Raw genomic sequence first — 25339 nt, 5'->3', positions numbered from 1 at the left:
TGTCAGTGCATCCAGGTTCTCAAAATGGCACAGGCGAGAAATCTGCATCATGATTATTAAGTGTTTTAGAAAATTATAGGTTCTAAGTCAAGATTTTATGTGTTTTAGAAAAATCGTAACTGCCCGAAACAGTTAATTATTAAATTATAGTAACTGAAGTGCAAAAGGAAAGATAATTTGATAAATGCATAAAAATTAAATAAAATATAAACTTATCAAGTTAATGCAAGTTAAGGCTGTAATCTTTTCACAAAACCGCAGGCTTCAAAGCAAACACATAGCTTTATTTGAATATTATATTATATTGAATATTATATTAATATTATATTATTAATATAATACATTAATATTATAATATTAATATTGAATATTATATTAATATTCAATATTATATTGAATATTATTGAAAATATGGGATTTCTGCTCAGCTCCTGGTAGAAACTAATAGTTTTACGATTCTTCTGGAAAAACACTCAAATCTTTCCAATAATTTTAGGGTTCAAAATAAGTTTAGTAAGTTTATTGTTTTAGCTATTGATAGTGAGTTATAAAAGACGTTGAAGAAGGTAATCATAAGTGAGAAATCCCCATTAAGGGCTACTGTGGCACATTTTTGCACAATATCGCTTCAAGCTTATATAGAAAAAAACATTCAGCGGCACCACTGTAATGTGGTGCTATTTTTTAGTGTCGTCTGTTATGTTCAACCTGTTATGTTCGTCTGTTATGTTCTGTTATGTACTAACATCAGAAAAATCTGTAATATAAATGAAGTGAATTAAATGCATAAAAATCTGAATTGTTTGAGTTCTTAGTTGATGCTAACAACAACATTAAATCAGTAGTTAAAACCTGAAACTCTGATTAACGAATGATTGTCATGAACTGACCTTACAGTTGCAAACTTGGAAAGACCTCTTGTCATTTTTCTTTGTCAGAAGATAGGGCTTAAGATATAACTTTGATGCTTTTCAAACTGAAGTTGTTTGATTTCGCAGTTTAGTATTTTAGAAAATCATTGGTTACAAAAAAAAACACCATAAATAACATACTGTTCCTTTAACTGAGTGGAACTACTTCTGGATTCAACTAAAGTTTTCCCACAGACACCGTTAAAGCACATTAAGAAGCTAAATACATGTAGTCTTTTTGAAGTTAGAAAGGTTTTCTTTTTTCAGTTGGGGAGCATATTGCGTTAGTTTTAAAATTAGAATTTCGTTTTAGGTTATTACTTCATTTGAGCGTTTTGTTGTTGTTGTTGTTTTTTTCTAGGCTGACTTTTTTGTTAGACATGTTTTCACAGTATGTCGGAATTTGTTTAATACAAGATTTGTGTGTTTACTTTTTACTTTTCCTTGGCACACTAATTGATCACTTGACCAAGAACATTGTATTTGTTTACAATTGATATTTTAGGAATTTAAAATAATTTGTCGAGAAAGCGTTACTTTTTCTTGGGTAAGGCAAGCTTATCATTTACGTTCTATAAGCTCATCATATGTGCGCCCTTAAAACTTTAGAACAAAGTGCAAGCACTTCAGTCAAAATCATCATAACTATGTTTATTTATAACAGGGTAAAATCTATGCATATTCAAGTTCTCAATTACCAAGCAAAGAATGATCTGTTATCACCAGGACATTCTGTATATTTATTCCTATTTTATCTGTAATGGCCTATTCTGAATGTATGGCATATATAATATTTACTCATACAGAGCATTTGCTGTCTTTCCTGTGTTGAAAGTAAATATGGCTAACTCAACATCATAAAAGGGATAGAATTTCTCAGTTGAACAGGTCAATTAAGACAGGAGATGAATTGTTTAGGTGGAAGAAAACTTCTTCTTATACCACGGGGCTAATATTTCAAGGTAATTTTCGGCGGTAAAAAGTTTTTGGAGCAGAAACTAAGTTAGTGTAGTCAGACAAAAGACAGGGAATTTACAAGAAGATGACGAAAACCTTGTTTTTTTGCGGTTGGATATCTAGACTTCCTATAACTCTTGTTTTCCAGAGTGAAACCAAAGAGAAAAAAAACAGGCAATTGTTCCCTCATTGGTAAAAAGGGGGTTAATTTTTGTCATGGAAAAGAAGGTTAAAGTTTCCTGTATGGTAGAAAGAGTGTGAGTTCTATGTCATGGTAAAAGACTCCCTATACTCCCTAAGCACTTTTACATTTTCTATAATGAGACAAGAAAGGGAAAGAGGTAATGGCTTCTTACATGGTAGGACTGGTCTCCATTTTCTGCCACGGTAAGAGACTCCGTGGTATCCCTCTATAGGTTTTCCTTTTCTATGATGAGAACAAAGAGAAAGAAAGAAACATTTTCTTGTATGGTAAAATGAGTGTCAATTTCTTCCAGGACTCCAAGCATACGTTCTTGTTTTCCAAAGTAAAACCAAAGACAAAGAGAAAAGACAAAAGACAAAAACTAAAGACAAAAGATAAAAACCAAAGACCTTACTTCCCTGTAAGGCTGTAAGAGTGTCAATTTCCTCCCAGGGTAAAAAGAATGCTTAAATTTCATTAGTTTATGACTTTGACGTATTTTTGAAAGCCAATCACGTAACTTTCTTAAACCAGAAAATATACGTGATTGGTTCTCTGATGTGAAAATTGTGCAGCTTTGTGAATCATTGTATACTATTATGCTATTTTTTACTCTATTATTAATCCAGCAATATTTTACTATCTTTCAAGGTTCTCGGCTTACATTAAAATCGGAAATAAAATTTGATTCTTAGAAACGGCTAAGTAATAATTTACGCATCCATATGTATCTTAAACAATCAGCAAAAATTAGAAATGAAGTTTTTATCGACAAGGCAGTAGCAAAGTCAGAAATAAAATTTCTATCGAAAATACTAGGCAATGTGCAATTATTGGTAATCTTAGGCACAAAATAAAATATTTTTTTGTTTTGTTGTTTATTTTTTTCTAACCTGTCATACAATATAAAGTACATAGAGACGGAAGACACGGAGAAAACGAAAAAAACAAACAAAAAATAAGAGAAAAAAGAGAAAACATAACTAAAAGAACAATTTATAACGAACCTATATAGAGTACCGAACAACTTTTACATAAATACAAATTTGAATATCACTGTACAAGAAAGGCGATTGTGCTTAAAAATACATTTTGGTAGAGGTATTGCTGGGTCGGCTATTTTGTAAATTTAAATAGCAACGAAGACCACACTGCCTTTCCATATCAAACAAAAATACAATAGGAAAATTTTCTTTCCAAGACAGTGAAATTCAATTCAGTGGATATTCCGACCCTATGTCCAAGGGCCGTCTTCTGTAAAACACTATAATGTAAAAATATATATATAATTATATATATATATATATATATATATATATATATAAAATAAATTATAATATATATATATATATATATATATATATATATATATATATATATATATATATATATATATATATATATATCTATATATATAAAAATAAGTTGTCTGTGTGTGGATCAGGTGACGTCATGTTTGTTCGCATATGACGTCTGAATTATTTCACACTAATACAAAAGAAGAAAAAAACTAAAAAAGGTAAAAACTACAAAAAAAACTAAAAAGAAAAAAAAACTAAAAAAGCTAAAAAACTAAAAAAAAACTAAAAAAGGTAAAAATCTAATAACAAAAAAAAAACTGAAAAAAATAAAAAAAGGCAAAAACTACAAAAAAAATAAAAACTAATAAAAAAACTAAAAAAGCTAAAAAACTAAAAAAACTAAAAAAAAACTAAGAAAAGGTAAAAAACTAAAAAAAACTAAAAACTAAAAAAGAAAAAAACTAAAAAAAAGGAAAAAACTGAAAAATAAAAGAGAAAAAGAAAACTAAAAAAATATGAATAAATATATATAAAAATAAGTTGTTTGTGGGTTATGTCTGTCTGTCTGTCTGTCGAGTGACGTCGTGTTTGTCCGCATATGACGTCTGAATTATTTCACACTAATACAAAAGAAGAAAAAAAACTAAAAAAGGTAAAAACTACAAAAAAAAATAAAAAGAAAAAAAACTAAAAAAGCTAAAAAACTAAAAAAAACTAAAAAAAAGGTAAAAAACTAAAAACTAAAAAAAACTGAAAAAACTAAAAAAAGGCAAAAACTAAAAAAAAACTAAAAACAAATAAAAAAACTAAAAAAGCTAAAAAACTAAAAAAACTAAAAAAACTAAAAAAAGGTAAAAAACAAAAAAAACTAAAAACTAAAAACTAAAAAACTAAAAAAAAGGAAAAAACTGAAAAATAAGAGAAAAAGAAAACTAAAAAAATATTAATAAATATAAAAAATATAAATATAAATATAATATAAATTAGCAATCAACAAAGCACCGAGACACAAATGACGACCAGGACACAGGGAGTATAAATGACGACCAGGACATAAGTAAAAAAAAAACTAAAAAAACTAAAAAAATGGTAAAAACTACAAAAAAACTAAAAACTAATAAAAAAACTAAAAAATCTAAAAATCTAAATAAACTAAAAAAGAAAAAAAAGAAAAAAGGAAAAAAATAAAGGAGAAAAACAAAACTAAAAAACGAATGTATATACAGACCGGGACACCGGGATACAAATGACGACCGGGACACAGGGAATATAAATGACGACCGGGACACAGGGACACAACTACAATGGGGACGCCGGGGGGCACAGGGGGATATAAATGACGACCGGGACACCGGGACACAAGGAATATAAATGACGCCCGGGACACTCAAAGAGAAATCACAGACTGGAACACCGGGACACAAATGACGACCGGGACACAGGGAATATAAATGACGACCGGGACACAGGGACATAACTACAAAGGGGACGCCGGGGTGCACAGGGGGATATATAAATGACGATGGCGACTCAGGGAATGGTCGATTAGCAATCACCATCAACAACGCTCAAGGGCAATCATTAGAATCATGAGGTATAGATCTGAATACGGATTGTTTTCCCATGGACCATTATATGTTGCATGTTCAAGAGTCGGTAAACCTGACAATCTATTTATATGCACAGACAATGGGACAGCAAAGAATGTTGTATATTCGCAACTTTTACGTAGTTAAAAACATATATATATATATATATATATATATATATATATATATATATATATATATATATATATTATATATATATATATATATATATATCTATCTATATTCACAGGTGGGACATAGGGACACAACTACAATGGCGCGTAACTAATATGGCGCGTAACGACTTACGCGCGCGGGGGGGCTTGGGGGGGGCGCGAAGCGCCCCCACCAACTAGGTGTTGGGGTGGCGCGAAGCGCCACCCCAACAGCTAGTATATATATATATATATATATATATATATATATATATATATATATATATATATATATATATATATATATATATATATATATATATATATATAAGGACTTATATCAAAATGTGAAAATTAAAATTAAAAATGTTTTTAAAAAACTTTTTAAAACATCCGTAGCATCCTTACTTCAACAAAGTTCACCGAGTCCTGGTGATGGTTGCTCTTTTACGCCTAACACCGTCTGCTGTTAGAACGAGACTTTATTGGGCTAGTTCCGTCTCTTTTAGAACACTAGCTAAAACACTAGGGCATCAACACACACTATTTTAATCTGAAAACCAAGTTGGTATGGCGGAACGCTACATTTCTCCTTTAAATAGTAATCAAAAGCTAAAAACACCCAACACCAAACAGCTTAAGAAGCTGTAGGTTTCCTAAAAAGGGGTAGATGCTTTTTGGAATCCACGAATGGTTGATATTAGAATATTTACAGACAAAAGGTTTTGTTTATCTGTTTTCTTGGTTTAGCTTAGGAAAATTGACGAAAATTTCGTAAAGGCCAAATTTTTTTTGTAACTTCGACGTAGTAAAGAGAAAAATCTTACGGCTTTCGGATTTTATTAGACCTAATGTGGTTAAGGGGGTAAAATAATTTTTAATTTTGATTTTCTTAGTATATTAAGAAATTTCCCTCGCCGTGTATTATTTTTTTCGTATCTATTATTTCAGCATAATTTTAGGCAACTTTGTGTTTTAACATCTCAAAAAAATTAAATTATTTCAACATAATTTGTTTTATCACACAAATTGAAAAATGTACTAAGAATGCTTACAATAAATAATGTTCTATGAAGGTATTTGCTATGATTTCCCCTTGACATAGTTGTGCTATTTTTCTTGCAATTTGTCCTGCTATATGTATGTGTTTTTTGCTATTCAATTTTAGTTTAAGCATTTTTCCCATGGAAAACTATTGAAACAAATTGAACTTCATTTCCTGAATGGATTTACGGGAAAAACTATTTAATTTATTGGTTAAGACATCCCTCTGCAAAGGAAAATAAACTGGAAATTGATTAGCTAATCTCCCAGAAAATTAGAAAAATTTATTATTCTTTGACTATATTAAATTTTTCATCTTTCAGGGTCACGCAATAACTAATAAGATCATTCGTGAATTAATCGTCAAAATCTCTAAACATAAAACAGAAAAGATGATAGACGAAGAGAGAAGAAGGCAAATAAATTTCTAATGCCTGTAATATGGGCATACCTCCTATTAATTTAGACAGAAGATAGCAAAAGCTGTATTGTCAAGAATCCGACAGGCTTATGAACGTAAAGTTATGTATATTTAAAGGGTAAATTTATACCTTGTATCGATTCAAATGGTCGCCCTCATCATATGCAGATGGAAAAAATTTATTCCACTATAACTATTGAGCGAAGTAATCCTATTAGAACAACAAAGATTTGTACAGGACATGCTTAAAAGAACTTCTAGGTATAGCGGCAGAGCCTTGATATATATATATATATATATATATATATATATATATATATATATATATATATATATATATATATATATATATATATATATATATATATATATATATATATATATATATATATATATATATATATATAGACAGATAGATAGATGTATTTCAAAAACCCATGGGCCATATACAGACAAAAATATAAATAAATAACAAACAAGAAAGGAAATTAACAACACTACGAACACGCACAAAAAAACAGAATTCAACGCAAAAAGTGCGTAATCTAACTACAAAAGAAATTAGTCATATAAAAATTTTTCTTCTTATTAAGGATTTATCTATATATACTCCCACTCGAAATATTGTGGGTGGGTTACTATTTTGTAGAATACCCGGAAGCATCAAATTAATCCCATGCAAATAAATTTCTCGTAAATCCAAGAGCACCGGGCATTTCCGGAGAAAATGATCCAAGTCTTCATCATCATCTTTACAAAGGGGACAAGCATACCTCCTATCGGGACCAACTATCATTTTATTTTTGTCGAACGTTTTTTGCCTGTTCTGGATTGGAAGACAATTCGCCCTAAGCTGAATCCAAGAACTTAGAATCATAGCCGGTGTATATATATATATATATATATATATATATATATATATATATATATATATATATATATATATATATATATATATATATATATATATATATGTATATATATATATATATATATATATATATATATATATATATATATATATATATATATATATATATATATATATATATATATATATATATATATATATATATATATATATATATATATATATATCAAGGATGATGAGATTGGTCACTATTTGTTCCAAATTACAGTTTTAAAAATTGAAATTTCTAAGGAGCAGCCTATAAAAGCTCCAGTGGATTCGAATGTACATATGGTCTAGCCCTTGGAAAACATGTAAACGTCTCATATAAACAAATATTGATACATGTCCAAGCGTATATAACGAAAGTGCTACAAGGATTATATTTAAATACGGCTAAGTTTTTCATTCCCAATCCATTCTCAGCTAAACCAACATGTGTACCTGCTTTTTTTTTATTAGATTAAGCAAATCTGTCTTTGATAAAATGATCTTATGTCAGAGAGCAGTACAGCCTCTTAACTTAATTTAGTTTTAAAAGAATGCCTTGGATTGCGTACAATGTGCTCTTAATACAATGAGGTGTTGAAATGTTTGACATAAAAGCTATAAACTTTTTTCGGATATCATACCTGAATGTCATGCATAGCAAATGAAAAAAATTGAGATAAATTTTAAAGAAATTTTGTAAGGTTTTCCCAAAGGAAGGATTAGCAGGGCAATATATTTCCAGTGAAACTTTAATCTAGCTTTATAGCATTTAGTCAATAAACAATTTGGTTATCTTTTTTTTGCAATAAAATTCTCCGTCATTTCTGAGACTGTCGGTGAACGTGTCATCGTTTTTTCCTGCCATTGAATAGATTGTCATTTTTTTTATAGCATGTAACTGTCATAATCAAATCCGAATAATGTGCTGCTGTTTTTTTGTTGTCATGCAAAACAAACGACGACCGAATCACCGAAGGATTCGGTGATTCTCAGCATTGAGCTGATTTTTTTCAGCGTGCATTGACCTGATTTTTTGTCTTTTTTCTCAGTTTTCTGTACCCACAGTTGAAAAAATAGTTTTAGTAGAATTTAATTTCTGATCATTAATCACCCATTTCCTCTCCCTACTTTGTAACAACCCAGTGACACTCCTAATGCAACAGCTGACAGGAAATTATACCTCACTGTACACAATAGCATCAAAAATGACCTGAATCATCTCGGTACTAACACCGCGAAAGCAATAATAAAGGCGTAGATTAAAATAAACGTGAAAACTAAGATGGATTACACAACAAATCTCAAAAGCTCATTTAATTTCCATCTGAAAGTTCAATGAGTCTTAAAAATTAGTCCATTGAAACATACATCTTTTCGTAGCTTAACTCCACCCTCCCTACACAAAGACCTGTCACCCTTCGTTAATAAACTGTGTTAAGAAACAAATCAGTTTAGTTAAATAAAAGATTAAAATAGACACCAGAAATATTTTGTGCAAGAAGTAGGGAGGTGTCACTTTGCACTACCCTAGTTGACTTTACCCACATTTTGCATGAACAAATATTGCCATATAATTTTACCCCCGCTGAAAATTACCCTGGACAATTCCATATGTAAAATTATGTATCCAAAGAAGAAAGAAGACAAATGAAAGAATGCCGTAGAAGAATTTATGGAGATTCTTCCCAAGTAATTTTTCCCACCTAAAATTCCCCCTAAAAATCCCCCTTCCATAGAAATCTCCATCGCAAAAATGTCCGTATATTTTCCGATGCTATGAAATCGGTAATATGTTTTTTCGATAGCCTATATGTTCATTAACTTCTTAACATTTTCATCTTAATGCTTTTAGCCTTACAAGTAGTTGCAATAGAATTAGTAATTTAATTAACGGTAGTAGCAGTAGGAGTACTAGTAAATGTAGCGGTGGTAGTAGTAGTGGTAGCAGCGTGCACATAATGCCTTTTGGTCAACTGATCTTCCCCTATACATAATCTCTGAAAAATTCAATTGAATACTTAAATCCACTCTTGAGATACACTCTTTTGACAATGTGCACGCACATAGTGTCTTTTGACAAGGCTTAAATTTACCCTCAATATTGTAAATGTAGTATTGTGATAGTACTAATAGTAGCCGTAGCGGTAGTAGCCGTAGTCGTGGTAGTGTGTGTCAACAACATATACTATATAGAAACAATGAACGAATTGCCTAATTTCCCCTGAAGGTTTGTGGGGGGTTGACATCCCAAAATATAACTATTAAACCTTTATTTATTACATTCACATTTTTACCAGCACAGAGGGGAAAAAGGTGATGCAGGAAATCACGGGCCTTGCCAGAGATTTCCTGGGGATGGTTTGTAGTAAGTACTCCCAGGAGTTTTTTCCCCAATTTTTAATGGTATTTTTCCTGTTTTGATATATAAAATGTATAAGTGTATTTAAACAAACGTACACAATTTATTTAAACATCACAGAACACTACTGTGAGGTCTTGATGACCTCAGCCATGTAGAAGACCGAGTCTTGTATAACTTCCATCCACATTAACAATAATACCCGTCTCTGTCCACTCGAATTTCTTAATTAAAATTATTATTAAGAACTTGTCTAACAAAACTAGTGTTCATCAAAAATTCTGACTAAATAATCAAATCTTATCCAACACTTTACTTACAATCCAGTATTTGAATTCTCATAAAGAAAACTGAAAACGTGGTAAAATACAAACAAATTTACAATTGTGAGCATGCACCTTAACAGCAATAAATTACTTTCAATTCCCCTTCTAATGAACATCTTGAATTATCCAGGGGGAAATATTGGTGGGAATTATCAGGGGGAAATTTTCCTGAGGGTGAGAAATGACGTGAGGGAGCTTCCCACGAGGTGGTGGAGGGAATTTCCAGGGAGTGTTATCTGCGGGGGAGAGGTTTTCGGGGGATTTTGCCTCGGAGGAATACGCCGGGAGGTTTTTCCAGGGGCAATATGCCGAGGGAAATATGCTGGCTCCCCACTTGAACAACATGTGTCTTCATTACCTTGTACATTTTCGTTTCTGAACAACCATGCACGGGTCAGATATATTATATATCTGAGACACATACTACCAAAGAGACACATACAGGAGGAATTTACAAAATAAGTAGCAGCAAAAACGCACCGTACGTTTATTCCTATCAGATAAAAGAACCCAAAAAGAAGATGGCGCCAAAACATATTAGCCATTACCAGAGATTGCTGGGCCTGAATCTGTTGACTAAACAAAGTTTTCGAAAATTCAATCAGACTCTGAGCCTACTGTCCCTACCTTCGGACTTAACATGCAAAATCGTCTATTAACAGAATACGTGTTAACTTAACGGTAGATCAATATGTGCTATACTTGATGAAGTTATTTTTATCTTTTCACAAGGTTTTACTTTGGGTGCAGGATCACTTCCTTTACGATTAAAGAAAATCAGCTCTGTTTTAGTTTCGTTGAAATTCATATCTTTTTTTTCTTTATATGAGAAAAAAATTTTTATTTATATTTTTTATTTATATTTAAATAAATATTATATTTTTATCCTTTATATTTTTTTTCTATATATTTTCTTTATATTTTTTCTTATATGAGTTTTTCAACGCCGCAAAATTATCTTCGAAACGTGAAAAGGAGTGACTTAAATACAAAATACCGTTAAATACAAAATATCGTTAAATCTTGACCAAGATATGGAAACTACAGTGTAACCACATTCTGAGCTTCAACTACACTTTTTCTAAGAGTCAAGGAGCAGTTAAAAGACAGCCACTTGACAGATCCCTTTTCAGACTACAATAATAGTCACAGAAGTTAGTTTCCCACTCGGTAGACTACTTTTTATTACATGTTTTAGTAAAGACTACGGAAAGCAAGATATCGACTTGTCAAGACCGTGATTATATGCGCTAATAGCACTTGTCTATGAGGAGCAGAGATTTCACCATTTCGATCCCATTCCAGGAAAATATTCCACATAAGCTGAAATGCAGGTTTACCAATACTACCCTTTTTGAAACCAGACTGGTTGCTGGGCGAGTAACACACTTGGTTTATTTTACCAGGCTAATTGGCTCATGCAAACTGCCGTGAAATGCGTCAATCTCCTGATAACCGGAGTAGTGATGCCGATACAAAAAAAAATCGTGCACTAAGCCACACGAATATATTATTTGGTAGATCAAATTTAAATGCTCAAACAGCACCGAACACAAGGTGTACATGGTGCAAGCACCATGGTGAAATTTACATGGTGCAAGCACCATGGTGAAATTTACATGGTGCAAGCAACACATATAATCATCTCCCTTTGAATACTTTTTTACTTTGATAATGGTATCACAAACACTGGAGTAAGTTAGTACAAAGCCTGGACGTATTATAAAAACCATTTAATTTCGTGATCAGATGAATGGAAGCCGAGAATGTAGTAGTCAGTCCAATCTTCCCCCTAAGCGGTTGTATGGGAATGGTTGGAATTTAAATAGTAAAATTGATTCCAGGAATTATCAGCAACTTTTTTTATTTATTTTTTTTTCATCGGCATAATTATAAAATAGGAAAGCCTTAATTTTTTTTTTTTTTTTTTTTGTAATGCACAGTTAACACTTTAGCCTTTCTCTAGGTAGCAATAGCAAAATCCTTTTTGGGGTAATTTCTGTTCGTTTTAAATTTGACTTAATAGACCGATTTAATTTCTGCTTGTTTTAAGAATAATTTATTAAACTATATCAGGATTATTTATCTCTATGTTTGATCTATTTAACTATAATTGCATGTAGAAGGTTAATAGGTAACGAATTTGAAAGTACTTGTTGTGTTGCACTCTCTTAAAGGTTGTAACATAGTTCCTTTTTGGATTTTTTACATGTATCGAACAAACATGCAAAAGTTGTTCAAACAGTTTTGCTACCCTTTTCCTCGTGTCCCAACAAACAAGCTCAAGTGAACTGAGTAAAAAAAATTAATACCGAGGAAATATGTACGTAATTTAATTGACCTTTTGTATGTTTATCATTTTACTGCACCTGGCAATTTGCTCAGATTTTCTCCAGAGTAATTCGAACAATGAACTCTTCTAATAGAGTTTCAAAGTTGATGCTTTAGTTTTGTCACTTCCATCTATTGGTCCCCTAGTCTTCACTACATTTCATTCCCTGGAGATATTGCGTATATCCATTTCAAAAAAAGAAAAAATGTCATTCACCAACTTTTATCGGAGTTAAGCAAGGAAAAAAATGAATCTATTTACCATTCTTTTCCCTATCTGGCTTCCACACGAAGTAAAGTGTTTTGCCAGTCGGGAAAATTGAATTAGCGAAAGTTGTACTGTTTGAAACTTGCTATCTTTGCCATGATAAGATCAGTTGGTATGATGAATAAGCATTTCTGATTTACTGATTATTAATTATGATTGTTTAATAAAAAGAAAAGGGTTTTCGCCTCGGGAATTTGGGGTACTTGTCCAACACTCAAGTGATTCGTTTGATTCGAATGTGTTTCTTAGAAGCTCAATCCTAATTAAATATCGCAAAACAGGATGAAAACATAACGCTTTAGAAACAAATTTGGGCTACACATTTGCACATTTGGGGACTGGGGGTAAAATGTAGTGGGTCTGCATGCAAAATGCGTTAGGTACAATTATTCTGCATATTATGAAGTAAGAATTGTTCTCTAACTTCGAATTGTCCAAATACTTTACTCTGTCTTATCTCACACTAAGCTGAAAGAAACTAACGAAGAAACCAAATCGTTCTCGAGTTTTACACAGCGTAAACTTGAGTGTTTGTCGTATAATACACAAATACCAACTTGGGAGAAAGAAATTGAAGCTTTGAAGTTCACAATCTTGTTCTTTTTTTTCTTTTTTAGGCCTTCTATTTTCCCTAGTCTCAATTCCCTTGGGATATCGCGCTTCCTATATTCACTAAAGAGAAAAGAGAGTTGCTCTGATTTCAGTGAGGACAAAAGGAATATGCTTTTACTTGTACAGCTTGTCTCTTCGAAGTCCAAACAAAGTAAATTGTGTTTTTCAACTCGCGGAAATTGACATGGCAAATATTATTCTATTTCAAACTTGCCTTTCTCATAATAATAATATCTCAGATTTAAATTGACGAGTAAATAGTGTCCATTTAGTGAATTACTCATTCTAATCATAATGAATTACGTTAGGAACAACTTCCTCTTGAGAAATTCTAATGGGAATAATTTTTTCGGGACGGCGAATTCTCTAAGCACGCTTGAGAAATTAATTCGTTTTTAAAAGGTTTGTTACACTCTTTTTTATTGAGCTCTCTCTGTTTAGATGATAAAAAAAACAAGTTTTTTTAACTGAAAGTAAGGAGCGACATTAAAACTTAAAACGCACAGAAATTACTTCGTATATGAAAGAGGCTGCTTCCTCATCAACGCCCCGCTCTTTACGCTAAAGTTTGACTCTTTCGCTCAATTCTTCTTTTTAAAACAGCAAAAAACTTTAGCGTAAAGAGCGGGGCGTTTATGAGGAAGCAGCCTCTTTCATATACGAAGTAATTTCTGTGCGTTTTAAGTTTTAATGTCGCTCCTTACTTTCAGTTAAAAAAACTTGTTTTTTTTATTTAATTTCTGAACGTTTTTGAATCAAATGCATGTTTTGATTTTGGCTCTCCGCAGAGGAATAATCAAAACGAAATTTGCATATTTTTTTTTTTTTGGCTCAATGGCTTTCTCATAATTTTGATCGAATGATTTTGAGAAAAAAAGAGCGGGGGACGAAGCCTAGTTGCCCCCCGATTTTTTGGTTAATTAAAAAGGCAACTAGAACTTTTAATTTTTTACGAATCTTTTTATTGGTAAAAGATTTACGTAACTTATAAATTAGCTTACGTAAAGAACTTTTGTATTCTCATGTTTTTATTACATATATGAGGGGATTCGCCCCATCGTCAGTACCTCGCTCTTTACACTAAAGCTTAAATTTTATCCCAATTCATTAAGAATGACCCCCTGAATCACAAAAGCCGTAGAATAAGTAGTTGAAATTACTGAAAATACTTTAGCGTAAAGAGCGAGGTATTAGAAGGAGGTGAGCCCCTCATATGGGTAATAATTTCTGTTTGTTTTAAGTTTTATTGCTGTTCCTTACTTCCAGCTGAAAAAGCTTTTTCACTTTTATTTTTTAATTGTTTTTTTTTTAAATAATGCTAGTAAATCCTGCTCTCCCTTCATGGAAATTTTCTTCTCCCATTACAAATTCTCGAAGGAAAGTTCCCCCAGCATATCCCCCTCTTCTCAACCCCTCCCCCAAACCAAAAAAATCCTCCTGAAAACGCCTGTATACTTCCCAATAACCATTACTATATGTAAGCACAGGTCAAAGTTTGTAACTTGTTGCCCCTTCCACGGGGACTGTGGGGGAGTAAGTCGTCCCCAAAGACACAGTTATAAGGTTTTTCGACTACGTTGAATAAAATGGCTATCTCAGAATTTGATCCGTTGACTTTGGGAAAATAATTAGCGTGGGAGGGGGCCTAGGTGCCCTCCAATTTTTTTGGTCACTTAAAAAGGGCACTAGAACTTTTCATTTCCGTTAGAATGAGCCCTCTTGCAACATTCTAGGACAACTGGGTCGATACGATCACCCCTGGGAAAAACAAAAAAAAAAACAAAAAAACAAAAAAACAAATAAACACGCATCCGTGATCTGCCTTCTGGCAAAAAATGCAAAATTCCACATTTTTGTAGATAGGAGCTCGAAACTTCTACAGTAGGGTTCTCCGATACGCTGAATCTGATGGTGTGATTTTCGTTAAGATTCTATGACTTTTAGGGGGCGTTTCCCCCTATTTTCTAAAATAACGCAAATTTTCTCAGGCTCGTAACTTTTGATGGGTAAGACTAAACTTGATGAAACTTATATATTTAAAACCAGCATTAAAATGCGATTCTTTTGATGTAGCTATTGGTATCAAAATTCCATTTTTTAGAGTTTTGGTTACTATTGAGCCGGGTCGCTCCTTACTACAGTTCGTTACCACGAACTGTTTGATTAAGATCTAACGGTCAGAAAATCACCTCCGAGTTTCCATATGGGTTTATAGCATACCTTGTATGCAAGAAATGCAAAGGCTACTGGTAGTTGCATTGAAATAGGCAGTGGAGGTAGGGTGACAATATCACATGTATTTTTAATCCCCTCTCCTCAGCCCCCAATTTGAAAAATATCTATTTTTGGTATTCTCGTTGAAAAAATGTAAAAACATCCAACGTGCCTGGTAGATTTTGAAAATACAATTTTACCCCAACCTCTCCCTATGTTTTGGAGTTAACACAAATAGCTGTTAGATATATGGGATATACGTAGATTTAGTTTCAGCAAGAAGTTTCCCAGCAAACTTTGCTGGTATAAAGTATAGATTCCTGGTATAGAATAGAAATATTTGATTGTTCTTTTCCTAGAGAAGCATCAGAGGCTATAAAGATTGGCAAAAAAACTTAGCAAACGTTTTTCATATGCAACAAACATACCCGTTGCGCGTTGCTGGAATCCAAAACGAAAGGAAACTCAAGGAGGAATCCACCAAATAATCCCCCCAAGGAAAGTCACCTTTTTGAAGTCACCTCTTCATCCAGAGAGAATTTCCCCTAAAAATCCTCTTCGCCACAGAAAATGCCCACTCCCACATATTTTCAACTTCAAAGAATTTAAAACATTATACCCCAGAAAAAAACTATCATGCGAATTTACATCATCCAAGAAAATTCCTATAGAAAAAAAGCCAGTGGAAAATTCCACCTCCCTGAAATGTTCCTATTCTACGACAATTTCCTTACTGACAATTTCGAGTTTATTACTCGAAAAACACGATAATGTACTGAATTCATAACGTGAACATCATTTTTTTTTTCAGACGTCATTTTTCCCATAATAGAGTTAATCCAAGGCTGAATAAAGTTGTTCTATAAAATGGATTTTTGATAAATTATTTACTTAATTTGTTGTTTTTTTTTTACAAATGCAGAGCGTTGGAAACCTACTTTTTAATTTAAAAGTATTTGAAAAAAAAATCCCACCTAAAAGTCTAACCACTGACAATTCTTCCCAGAGATTATTCCCCCTATCCAGAAACCCCCTCTCCACACAAAATTATCTCTGGAAAATTGCTGTCCCTAGCAATTTGGAGAGCTCCTAACCCCAACAAGGTGGAAAATTCTCCCTTGACAATTCCCCTTTATTACGGATTCGAGTATATATGGACGAGTACAAAAGGACAATCAAAATACAAGGACTAAATCTATTATACAACTTTTTTTCCATTTTTGTCAAATGTCTTACTTCGCACAATAGAATTTATCCAAAACTGAATAAAACTGTCAATTGTCAAAACTGAATTCAAATAGCATATCTAATTAATTTAAGGGCTTGTATTCTCAAAGATATAGTTATTAGACTGTTTGACTTTTTTTAAACAAATGGTTTACGAAATCGATAAGTGTTGGGAGGGAGACTTTCAGGGGGATTGGGGAGGGACTAGGTGCCCCTCAGTAACTTTCAAATATTCCCCTGAACCTGCAGTGGAAGTTTCAATCTAATAACCCCAGCCGTCCCTAAGAAAATGCTGATAAACCTTTTGACAACTATTATGTTTGGATAAAGTGGCAAAGCAGTTATAATCTTTACTTGTTTCTCACCTGTGCTTACAGTTTTAGAAGCGTAAATTTCAAAAGGACAATACCTTAAATGATCATTAAAAGGCATTAATTTTATGGGGTGAAATAAAGTGGGAACTGAATGAAATGGTATTAAATGGAATATCAAAATTTATCAGGAATATACTTATATTAGGAATATAATTTCATTTTGTTGGAAGCAACACTAAACGAATACAAAATATGATTTATTAAGCTTTTTTTCATAGCTTGTAACGTATTTTATTTAAACCAGCGTATTTGAGAATCAATCAGAATTTTGTATTGTGGCAAACATTAAGATCTGTAAGTTTCGGCAATCTATAACCTAACTTAACAATATTTTATACTCTCTCATACACACTTCTGACAATCAACGTGCATATAGTGGGTTTCGAATTTGTTTAATATCCTCCTAACCCTTTCTTGAAAGTAGTCCAAAGTAAAAATAGCCACAGTTGCTATTACTTGCAGTCACAGTCAAGAATAATAGCGGCAGAAAGTAGTCGCAGTCATAAGTAGTTACTAGTTACAAGCAGTCGCAAATCACAGTCACTAATAGTAAACTTATTTTCAGTTGCAAGCCTTTGCAGCGACAGTCACCTGTAGGTGCAGTCACAACAGCAGCAGTAGTAGGATTGGCCCTGACGGCTAGTCGCCGTTACAAGTCATCTTAGTCGCGAGTAAGAGCAGTCGCAAGTAGTTACGGTCGCAAACTGTTGGAGTCACAGCAGCAGTAGCAGTAGTAGTAACTCTGGAAGTTTCAAGTTAAAAACCGTACCCTTTCCTAATATATCACAGAAATTGCAGAAGCTCATTTTGATAACTTGGACACATAATATCTTTTGGTTTATGTCAACATGTCTCTCAATGTACCCATTTCTTACCCTGACACTTTTGTCTTCTCACCCTGAGCCTTCTTGGACACACCCTGGATAAAGCTTCCCCCCTCCATAGTGATATTTTCGGAATGCAAGAAGTGAACAAATTTCATGATTTACATTTCATCAATTAACATTTAACATTTAACATATCCTTAATTTTTAAGGTTTAACATTAAGGTGTAAGGATTAACATTTAACATAACAGTTAATCATTAACATGATTAACATTACATAATTAACATTTCTAGCCCCAGAGGATGTTGAGGAAAATGACATCTCCAGAGGTATAATTGTTAGACCTTTTGAGTATTTTGCACATAATTACTTTTTAATATTTCAAATAGTGTAGAGGGAGAGGTATCTAAAAAGAGTGAGTGGCTGGTATTTCTCTGATCGTTCTTTAACATCCTCCTCAATATGCCCTGATTGTTACACCCTAATATCGTCGGCCATTCTTTAGATATGTTTATCACGCCCTTCTGACAACCATCCCGATTTCAGCGTGGTTTGATTGCATTTGACATCCTCCTCAAGATTTACTGAAAGTTTCATCTTAATACCCTAAGCTTTTTTAGAGACCCAGGATTAAAATTGACCCCTTTTTCTCAATAAATGGCAATCTAAAAATTTTGATAGGATGTCTTTGGGGAAAAAAGGACAAGGGAGACAGGCTGGTCGCCTTCTAATCTCTTTTGACTCTTTAAGAGGGCATAAGAAATTTTCAAATTTTAATTGAATGGTCCTCCTCCTAAGTTTATGTTACTAGCCCTTCCATACGAAGTGACGATATTCTTTGCCTCACTAATCGGGGATAAAGGGGGAATATTCAGGAAATTTGTTTCTTTTTGTTGGATGGAAGGGGAAATGGTACAATTTTGAGAAAAGGGAAAAAACTTTCTTCTTTGTTCCTTTCGTAAAAATGGAATTGTTTCAGGGAGGCACTTATTTAAGGATGATCATTATTCAGTGATATTTGAAAAATTGTTGCATAAATGTTAAACTTGAATTAAAAAACCTTGCGTAGAGGGGATTCACAAAATTCATCATATTCACAGAGCTTTGGACAAAACTGTTCGTAGTTACAAATTATAATGTTATAGGGATCCTTTCCAATAGACATATAACCGTAATATGAGGAATTACAAAATATGCATTAACACAAAAAACAGACAGTCTATGTTTAATATAAAGCTTCAGAACTATATACTTTAAAATATGCTCAGGAAAAACTATTAGAATATTCTAATTTGTAGAACTTCAGTTGACAATTATTCAATACAATACAATACAATTTAAAATGGAATTACAATAAACTTATTTGTATCCCTGGCTCCATGGCCAGGGATACAAGGGGGGTACAAAAAAATAAAAATAACAAATACAATATAAGCAATATATATAAGTGGTATATAATATAAGCAACAACTACAAAAAAAACAAAAACAATAGAACATACCTGAACATAGAGAATATACCTGAGGCCTGGGAGTCAAAGCGCAGAGAAGACAACCATACACCATGAACAGAACTCAGGGGACAACAACTCCTCAGAGGGCAAAAAAATTATTCTATTTTATTCTTTATTAAATGACCCTTAAGAATCCTTTTAAAAGTCCCAAATGAGTGGCATCTCTGTACTGAGGAAGGTAGTGAATTCCAGACCTGTTGACAAGCAATGAGGGGATTGAAATCTGATCGAATAGTAGGGGTAGGCGGAATGTAGATATTATTCGAAGAACGAAGGGTATATGGAGCTGAATCAGAAATAAACATAGGAGTTTTCCGAAGAGATTTTGGAAGATTGCCGTGAAGCTGACGAAAGACAAAAGAAGCACAAGAAATAATGTAAATAGACCGTAGACTTAAGAGCGGTGTTGGAAAATAACGGTTGGTGTCCATAACCAGAAGCCGTGCTTTATTATACATGACAGAAAGTGACCGCAGCGTAGAGGGAAAAGTAGGCATCCATAGAATTGGGCAATAAGAAACATATGACTGGACAAGACATAAAAAAGAAGTTACAGAATAGATCCAGGAAATGTGTGTCTAAGTTTTCGAATGATACCCAAACTCCGTGAGACCATAACCCTAATCATGGCTACATGGCTTCTGAATGAAAGATTCTCATCAAGCAGGACACCAGGAAACCGGACCACCCGATTCTCTGGTCTACACAAGGAGCCTTGTGACACCTGAAGGTGTGTAAGTTGAGGGAAAGCTATACCAATTCGAGAAAAAAATAAGAAACTGTGACTCATCAACATTCAGGATCAAGTAATTCGCATTAAACCATGAAATAACTCTCTCGAATAATGCCACAAGATTAGACTTGATATCACATTCCGTCCTCCCAATGGTCCCAAGAGTGATATCATCAGCAAAAGCAACAAGCAAATCTTCGTTAGAAGTAGTATTGGAACACGACCGAGCATCAGGATGACACAGCTTGCAGCATGCCAGAGGCCTGGTGCTTTTTACCGCCGAAATCAGATCATTAACATAAAGCAGAAATAAAATGGGACCAAGAACAGATCCCCGAGGGACGCCATAATATACTTCAGAAGGGCTCCAGAAAATTGGATCAATTGAAATAAGCCTACCAGAAAGATGTGAATCAAACCAAGAAAAAGAGTTTGATCTTATACCAATAAGAGATAGTTTCCAAAGAAGAATCCGATGAGTCAAGGAATCAAAAGCTTTACGAACATCCAAAAATAAATCTGTCGGGATATGACCAGGATCTATTGGCGAATGAATGAAATTCAAGAAAGCTGTGCAAGCATACTCCGTAGAGTGACTCGCTCCGAATCCAAACTGGAAATCATGCAAAAATTCTTTTGCATCCAGAAAACTAAGAAGCCTGGATAGCATAGCCTTCTCAAAAATTTTGCTGAAAACAGATAGGAGGGAAATTGGCCTATAATTAGCAGGATCACTCCGAGAACCACCTTTATACAGCAATATAACCTTAGCTCGCTTGAGAGATTCAGGGAAAATTCCTCTTTCGAAAGACAGATTGACGAGCGTAGTCAGTGGTGACATAATGGCTGGCAGATTGGCACGGATAACCCTTGTAGGAATTTTGTCTGGTCCTGAAGAGGATGATCCTTTAAGAGCATTCACGATACGAGCTACCTCAAATTCAGTAACAGAATTCAAGACCATTGACTTTAAACATAAGTGTCCAAGAAAGGCTCTGAAATCGCAATGAGAAGTTGCAGAGCTTGCAGAGGAAGCAGTTGCCTTCCCTATATTAGCAAAATAAGAGGTAAGCTCTAGCTGAACATCTGCATCTCCTTGAACAGTTTTACTATCGAGTATCAGCATTGATGGAACAGAAGGCAGAGGAGGAGTAGGCCTAAGAACTGAATTAATTAAATACCATGTCTTCCTAACATCCTTCCCACATTCAGAAAATTTTCTATGATAATACTGAGACTTTGCCTTCCGACAGAGTGAATTAAAAATACTCCTATAGGTCTTGAAACTTTCATGATGAGCTACAGATGATGAAGCTTTGTAAAGCTTCCAAAAATAATTTTTCCTTTTCGAGCTTTTATGGAGACCTGAACTCATCCATGGATTCAGTGGTGCTATCCTTTTCGAAGTATGGGGCGCTGGACCCTGATTGCAAATTTCCAGGATTCCTTCTTTCACTAAATCATAAAAGGAACAAACTTTCCCATGGTAGATCAGCCAGACGAGAATTAAGTAGACTTAGCTGAGTATCACCATAACGAAAAAATGAGAGACTAAATGGTGATGCTATACGCTGCGCTTGATCATCACTCTTATATTTGGAAATAGCGGGAAAACGATCAGAAATATCACTAACCAGCACCAAATTATCTAAGACATCTAGTGACGAAAAAATATTATCAATAATAGACACTTGCATGTCAGTAACTAAGGTTGGCATAAAAACTGAAGGTAGAGTTCCCGAAGAGAGCATCATCGACAAAAAATCAATAGCTGAAGCAGAATTATGATCCAACAGGTTGAGGTTGAAATCACCCATAAGGGTTAGTTTATAGGGATGTTTTTGGACCGAGTCCAAAACTTTTTCGAGAATTTTAAAAACAGAGTAATAGATCCACTGGGGACCTATCAACCAAACCCACAGCTAAATACTTACGCATTGATTTAATCTCAATAAAAAGGGATTCAAAGATTCCTTCCTCATTTCTGCTCAAATCACTTCGGACATTATATGTAAGACGATCAGCAATATAAAGGACAAGTCCACCCCTCGCCATCTGTTTCTTATTCAGCCTCTCCATCCTATATCCCGCAATATCTAAAAGGATATCCTTTTTTGAATCTAGGAAAGTTTCACATAATCCTATAACATCAGGAGTTCCACCACCGACGATCAATTTCAGCTCATCAAATGACGAGCAAAGTCCCTGAATGTTAAGCTGAAGCACAGAGAAAGCATCATCACGTTTAGAGGAGGCAGAACCATTTAAATGCGAAACATACTTACTTTTATTACCCGAATTAGAATCAATATTCTTCAGATTTCTGCTTCCAATTGAATTATTAATTATGTTTTTAATATCTAAAGGGTTATTTTATAATTCAATTAAGCGTTTCCCCAGAGAGGTGATACCAACCTGGTAACCAACAGAAATCGTCGATTTACTCATGGTGGATGGCAGTTCCGCTCCATGACCAAACCCACCAGACCAAAGGTATAACGAAAAATATAAGGAAAAAAAAATAGTATAATCGAGGTAAGGATAAATAAGAAAAAGCAGGGAAAGAGAAGGAAAAAGAAACAAGGAAAACCCAAGAAACAAACAAATAATCGGCACTGGTAATTTAATCGCAAAAAAACCATGTATATGCCAAGATATGAAATTTATCACAGGAGTCATTGGCTCACAGTTTTACGGTTTTTAGGGCAGTTAATGCTGTAGTCCGTATGGCCATGAGCTTTACAACTAACACAAAAAGGACTTTTCTTACACGGGGATTTAGATTTAGACTTATGGTCAGTAGCTCCGCATTTTGAGCACAGGGTAGTGTTTGTGCAGTTTGCTGCAAGGTAGCTAGTCATATGGCAGTTAAAGCATCGATGAGGCAAAAACACAAACTCCTGGGTGGCAAGTCGCTCATAACTGATTTTCACTGATTCTGGAAGGAACTGATCTAAGTCTTTTATTGATTTGAAATGCACTTTGAATGTGTGTGACGCACCACACTTAGCTGTTTTGATGCATTTTGGGATAAATCCCTTCAGTGACGAGTCGACTAGTTCGTCCAGTACTTGTTTAATAAAAGCAACAAAAAGTAGGCTTCGTAACTTTAGCATTTAGAGTGGGGTCATAACGCTTTGCCTTTTTAACAATTAGACTAGCGGTTTCTTTAGACGAGACGACAAGTTTCCATTCATTCTTGCCACGGCGTAGCTCAGATACATCGCTGCCAGGGCTAGGACAAAGACTGTCTATAAATGCTTGGCGCTCAGTTGGGCATTTTAGCTCTTTTGGAGGGTTTTTTAGTATTACAGCATACGAGGGTTTAAGCATTGAGTCATGACTTTGGGGCAAGACCAGTGACTGGTCAGAGAGGCTATTTAAAGGGTGAGATATGTTTGTCAGTACGCTGTCCGATTTACGCGATAACTCATTGATCTTGGATACAACTGTGGTATTTACGGCCTCTCCTGTAGTTGGGACTTCAGGTGGACTAAGAATAACAAATTTTGGGATTTTTAGGTTTTGAAGGTGCAGCAGCAACTAAAGTTTTACACATGTTAAGAATATTATCTTCATCTTTAGAGTGAGTCACCATTCGGGTTGTAACACTTAGTTCGGAACACTCCGGTTGTACTTCGGTTATAACACTTAGTAAGGGGCAACCTGGCTTAATCAAAACTCTAAAAAATGGAATTTTGATACCAATAGCTACATCAAAAGAATCGCATTTTAATGCTGATTTTAAATATACAAGTTTCATCAAGGTTGGTCTTACCCATCAAAATTTACGAGCCTGAGAAAATTTGCGTTATTTTAGAAAATAGGGGGAAACACCCCCTAAAAGTCATAGAATCTTGACGAAAATTGCACCATCAGATTCAGCGTATCAGACAACCCTACTGTAGTAGTTTCAAGCTCCTATCTACAAAAATGTGGAATTTTGTATTTTTTGCCAGAAGGCAGATCACGGATGTGTGTTTTTTTGTTTGTTTATTTGTTGTTGTTTTTTCAGGGAGGATCGTATCGACCCAGTTGTCCTAGAATGTTGCGAGAGGGCGAATTTCAATGGAAATGAAAAGTTCTAGTGCCCTTTTTAAGTGACCAAAAAAGTTGGAGGGGACATAGGCCCCCTCCCACGCTAATTATTTTCCCAAAGTTGACGGATCAAAATTCTGTGATAGCCATTTTATTCAGCGTAGTCGAAAAACCTTATAACTATATCTTTGGGGACGACTTACTTTTAATTACTTGTGACGTATTTCGTACAAACCAGTGCATTTTAGAATCAATTATGATTTTTCAGGGTCAGAAATATTAAAATCAATCAATTTTGAAAGTCTCTTATCTAACTTAAACAGACTCTTTTAAGGTGCCCGAATTTTGCAAGATTTGCTTAGAACTCATAAAGGCCATGGAGATTTGCTTCCACTGTTGCATTGAAAAAAATAGAGCAATTAACTATATGTAATTAATTTATGGGGTATAAATTTAGTTTATTTTTATTGATGTCTTTTAGTTTTACTGCTGATGATGGACACTGTATATGTGTCCGGAATATACAGTTAAAAATTTTATATTTGTTTCACAGTCGATTAAAAGGTTTCATCCCTATTTTGAATGGTTATATTTTCTTTAAAAATGAATTTACTAATAGCAGTAATAGTAGTAATACTACTACTAATAGTACTAATACAGTAAAACATGTTTTACTTTAGTAATACACACTGATCAATAAATCAAAAGCCGTTGACTCCTTCAGCCATAATTAAGTGAAATTCTGCTGTAGTAGACCAACATAATTCTCCACATTGGAAATGGCTTTTATTACCGCTCAAAAATTTCATCAAATCTCAACCAAAGTAATTTTTTATTCCTTTTAATGTAATTCATTGTTAAATATGGTTCTTTACTGTGTACCATTCACTATGGCATTTACTGAAACTTCAGAATATTTCTATTTCATTTTTAGGTTCAATTATGGCTGGAACGAAAAGAAAACATCGTTCTAGTGACGATAATGCAAGAGAGAATTCCGGTAAGAACTTAATTTCTATATAATTATTTAGTATTTGTATCATATATATATATA

The 25339-nt window shown here is 33.7% G+C and overlaps 1 protein-coding gene across 3 annotated transcripts in view; it reads left to right on the top strand.

Moving 5' to 3' along the window:
- LOC136028337 (lachesin-like) overlaps window positions 1-25339 on the top strand; it is a 185324-nt gene that overhangs the window by 108737 nt on the left and 51248 nt on the right. For all 3 annotated transcript variants that reach the window (XM_065706118.1, XM_065706120.1, XM_065706119.1), the window contains exon 2: window positions 25220-25285. In XM_065706118.1, coding sequence (XP_065562190.1) covers window positions 25220-25285 — 66 coding nt within the window. The remainder of the gene's footprint in view (window positions 1-25219; window positions 25286-25339) is intronic.

The sequence above is a fragment of the Artemia franciscana genome, chromosome 6 (assembly GCF_032884065.1).
Source record: "Artemia franciscana chromosome 6, ASM3288406v1, whole genome shotgun sequence".
Lineage (NCBI taxonomy): Eukaryota > Metazoa > Arthropoda > Branchiopoda > Anostraca > Artemiidae > Artemia > Artemia franciscana.
The sequence above is the reverse complement of the archived record's forward strand: the minus strand, read 5'-3'. Positions and strand labels throughout refer to the sequence as shown.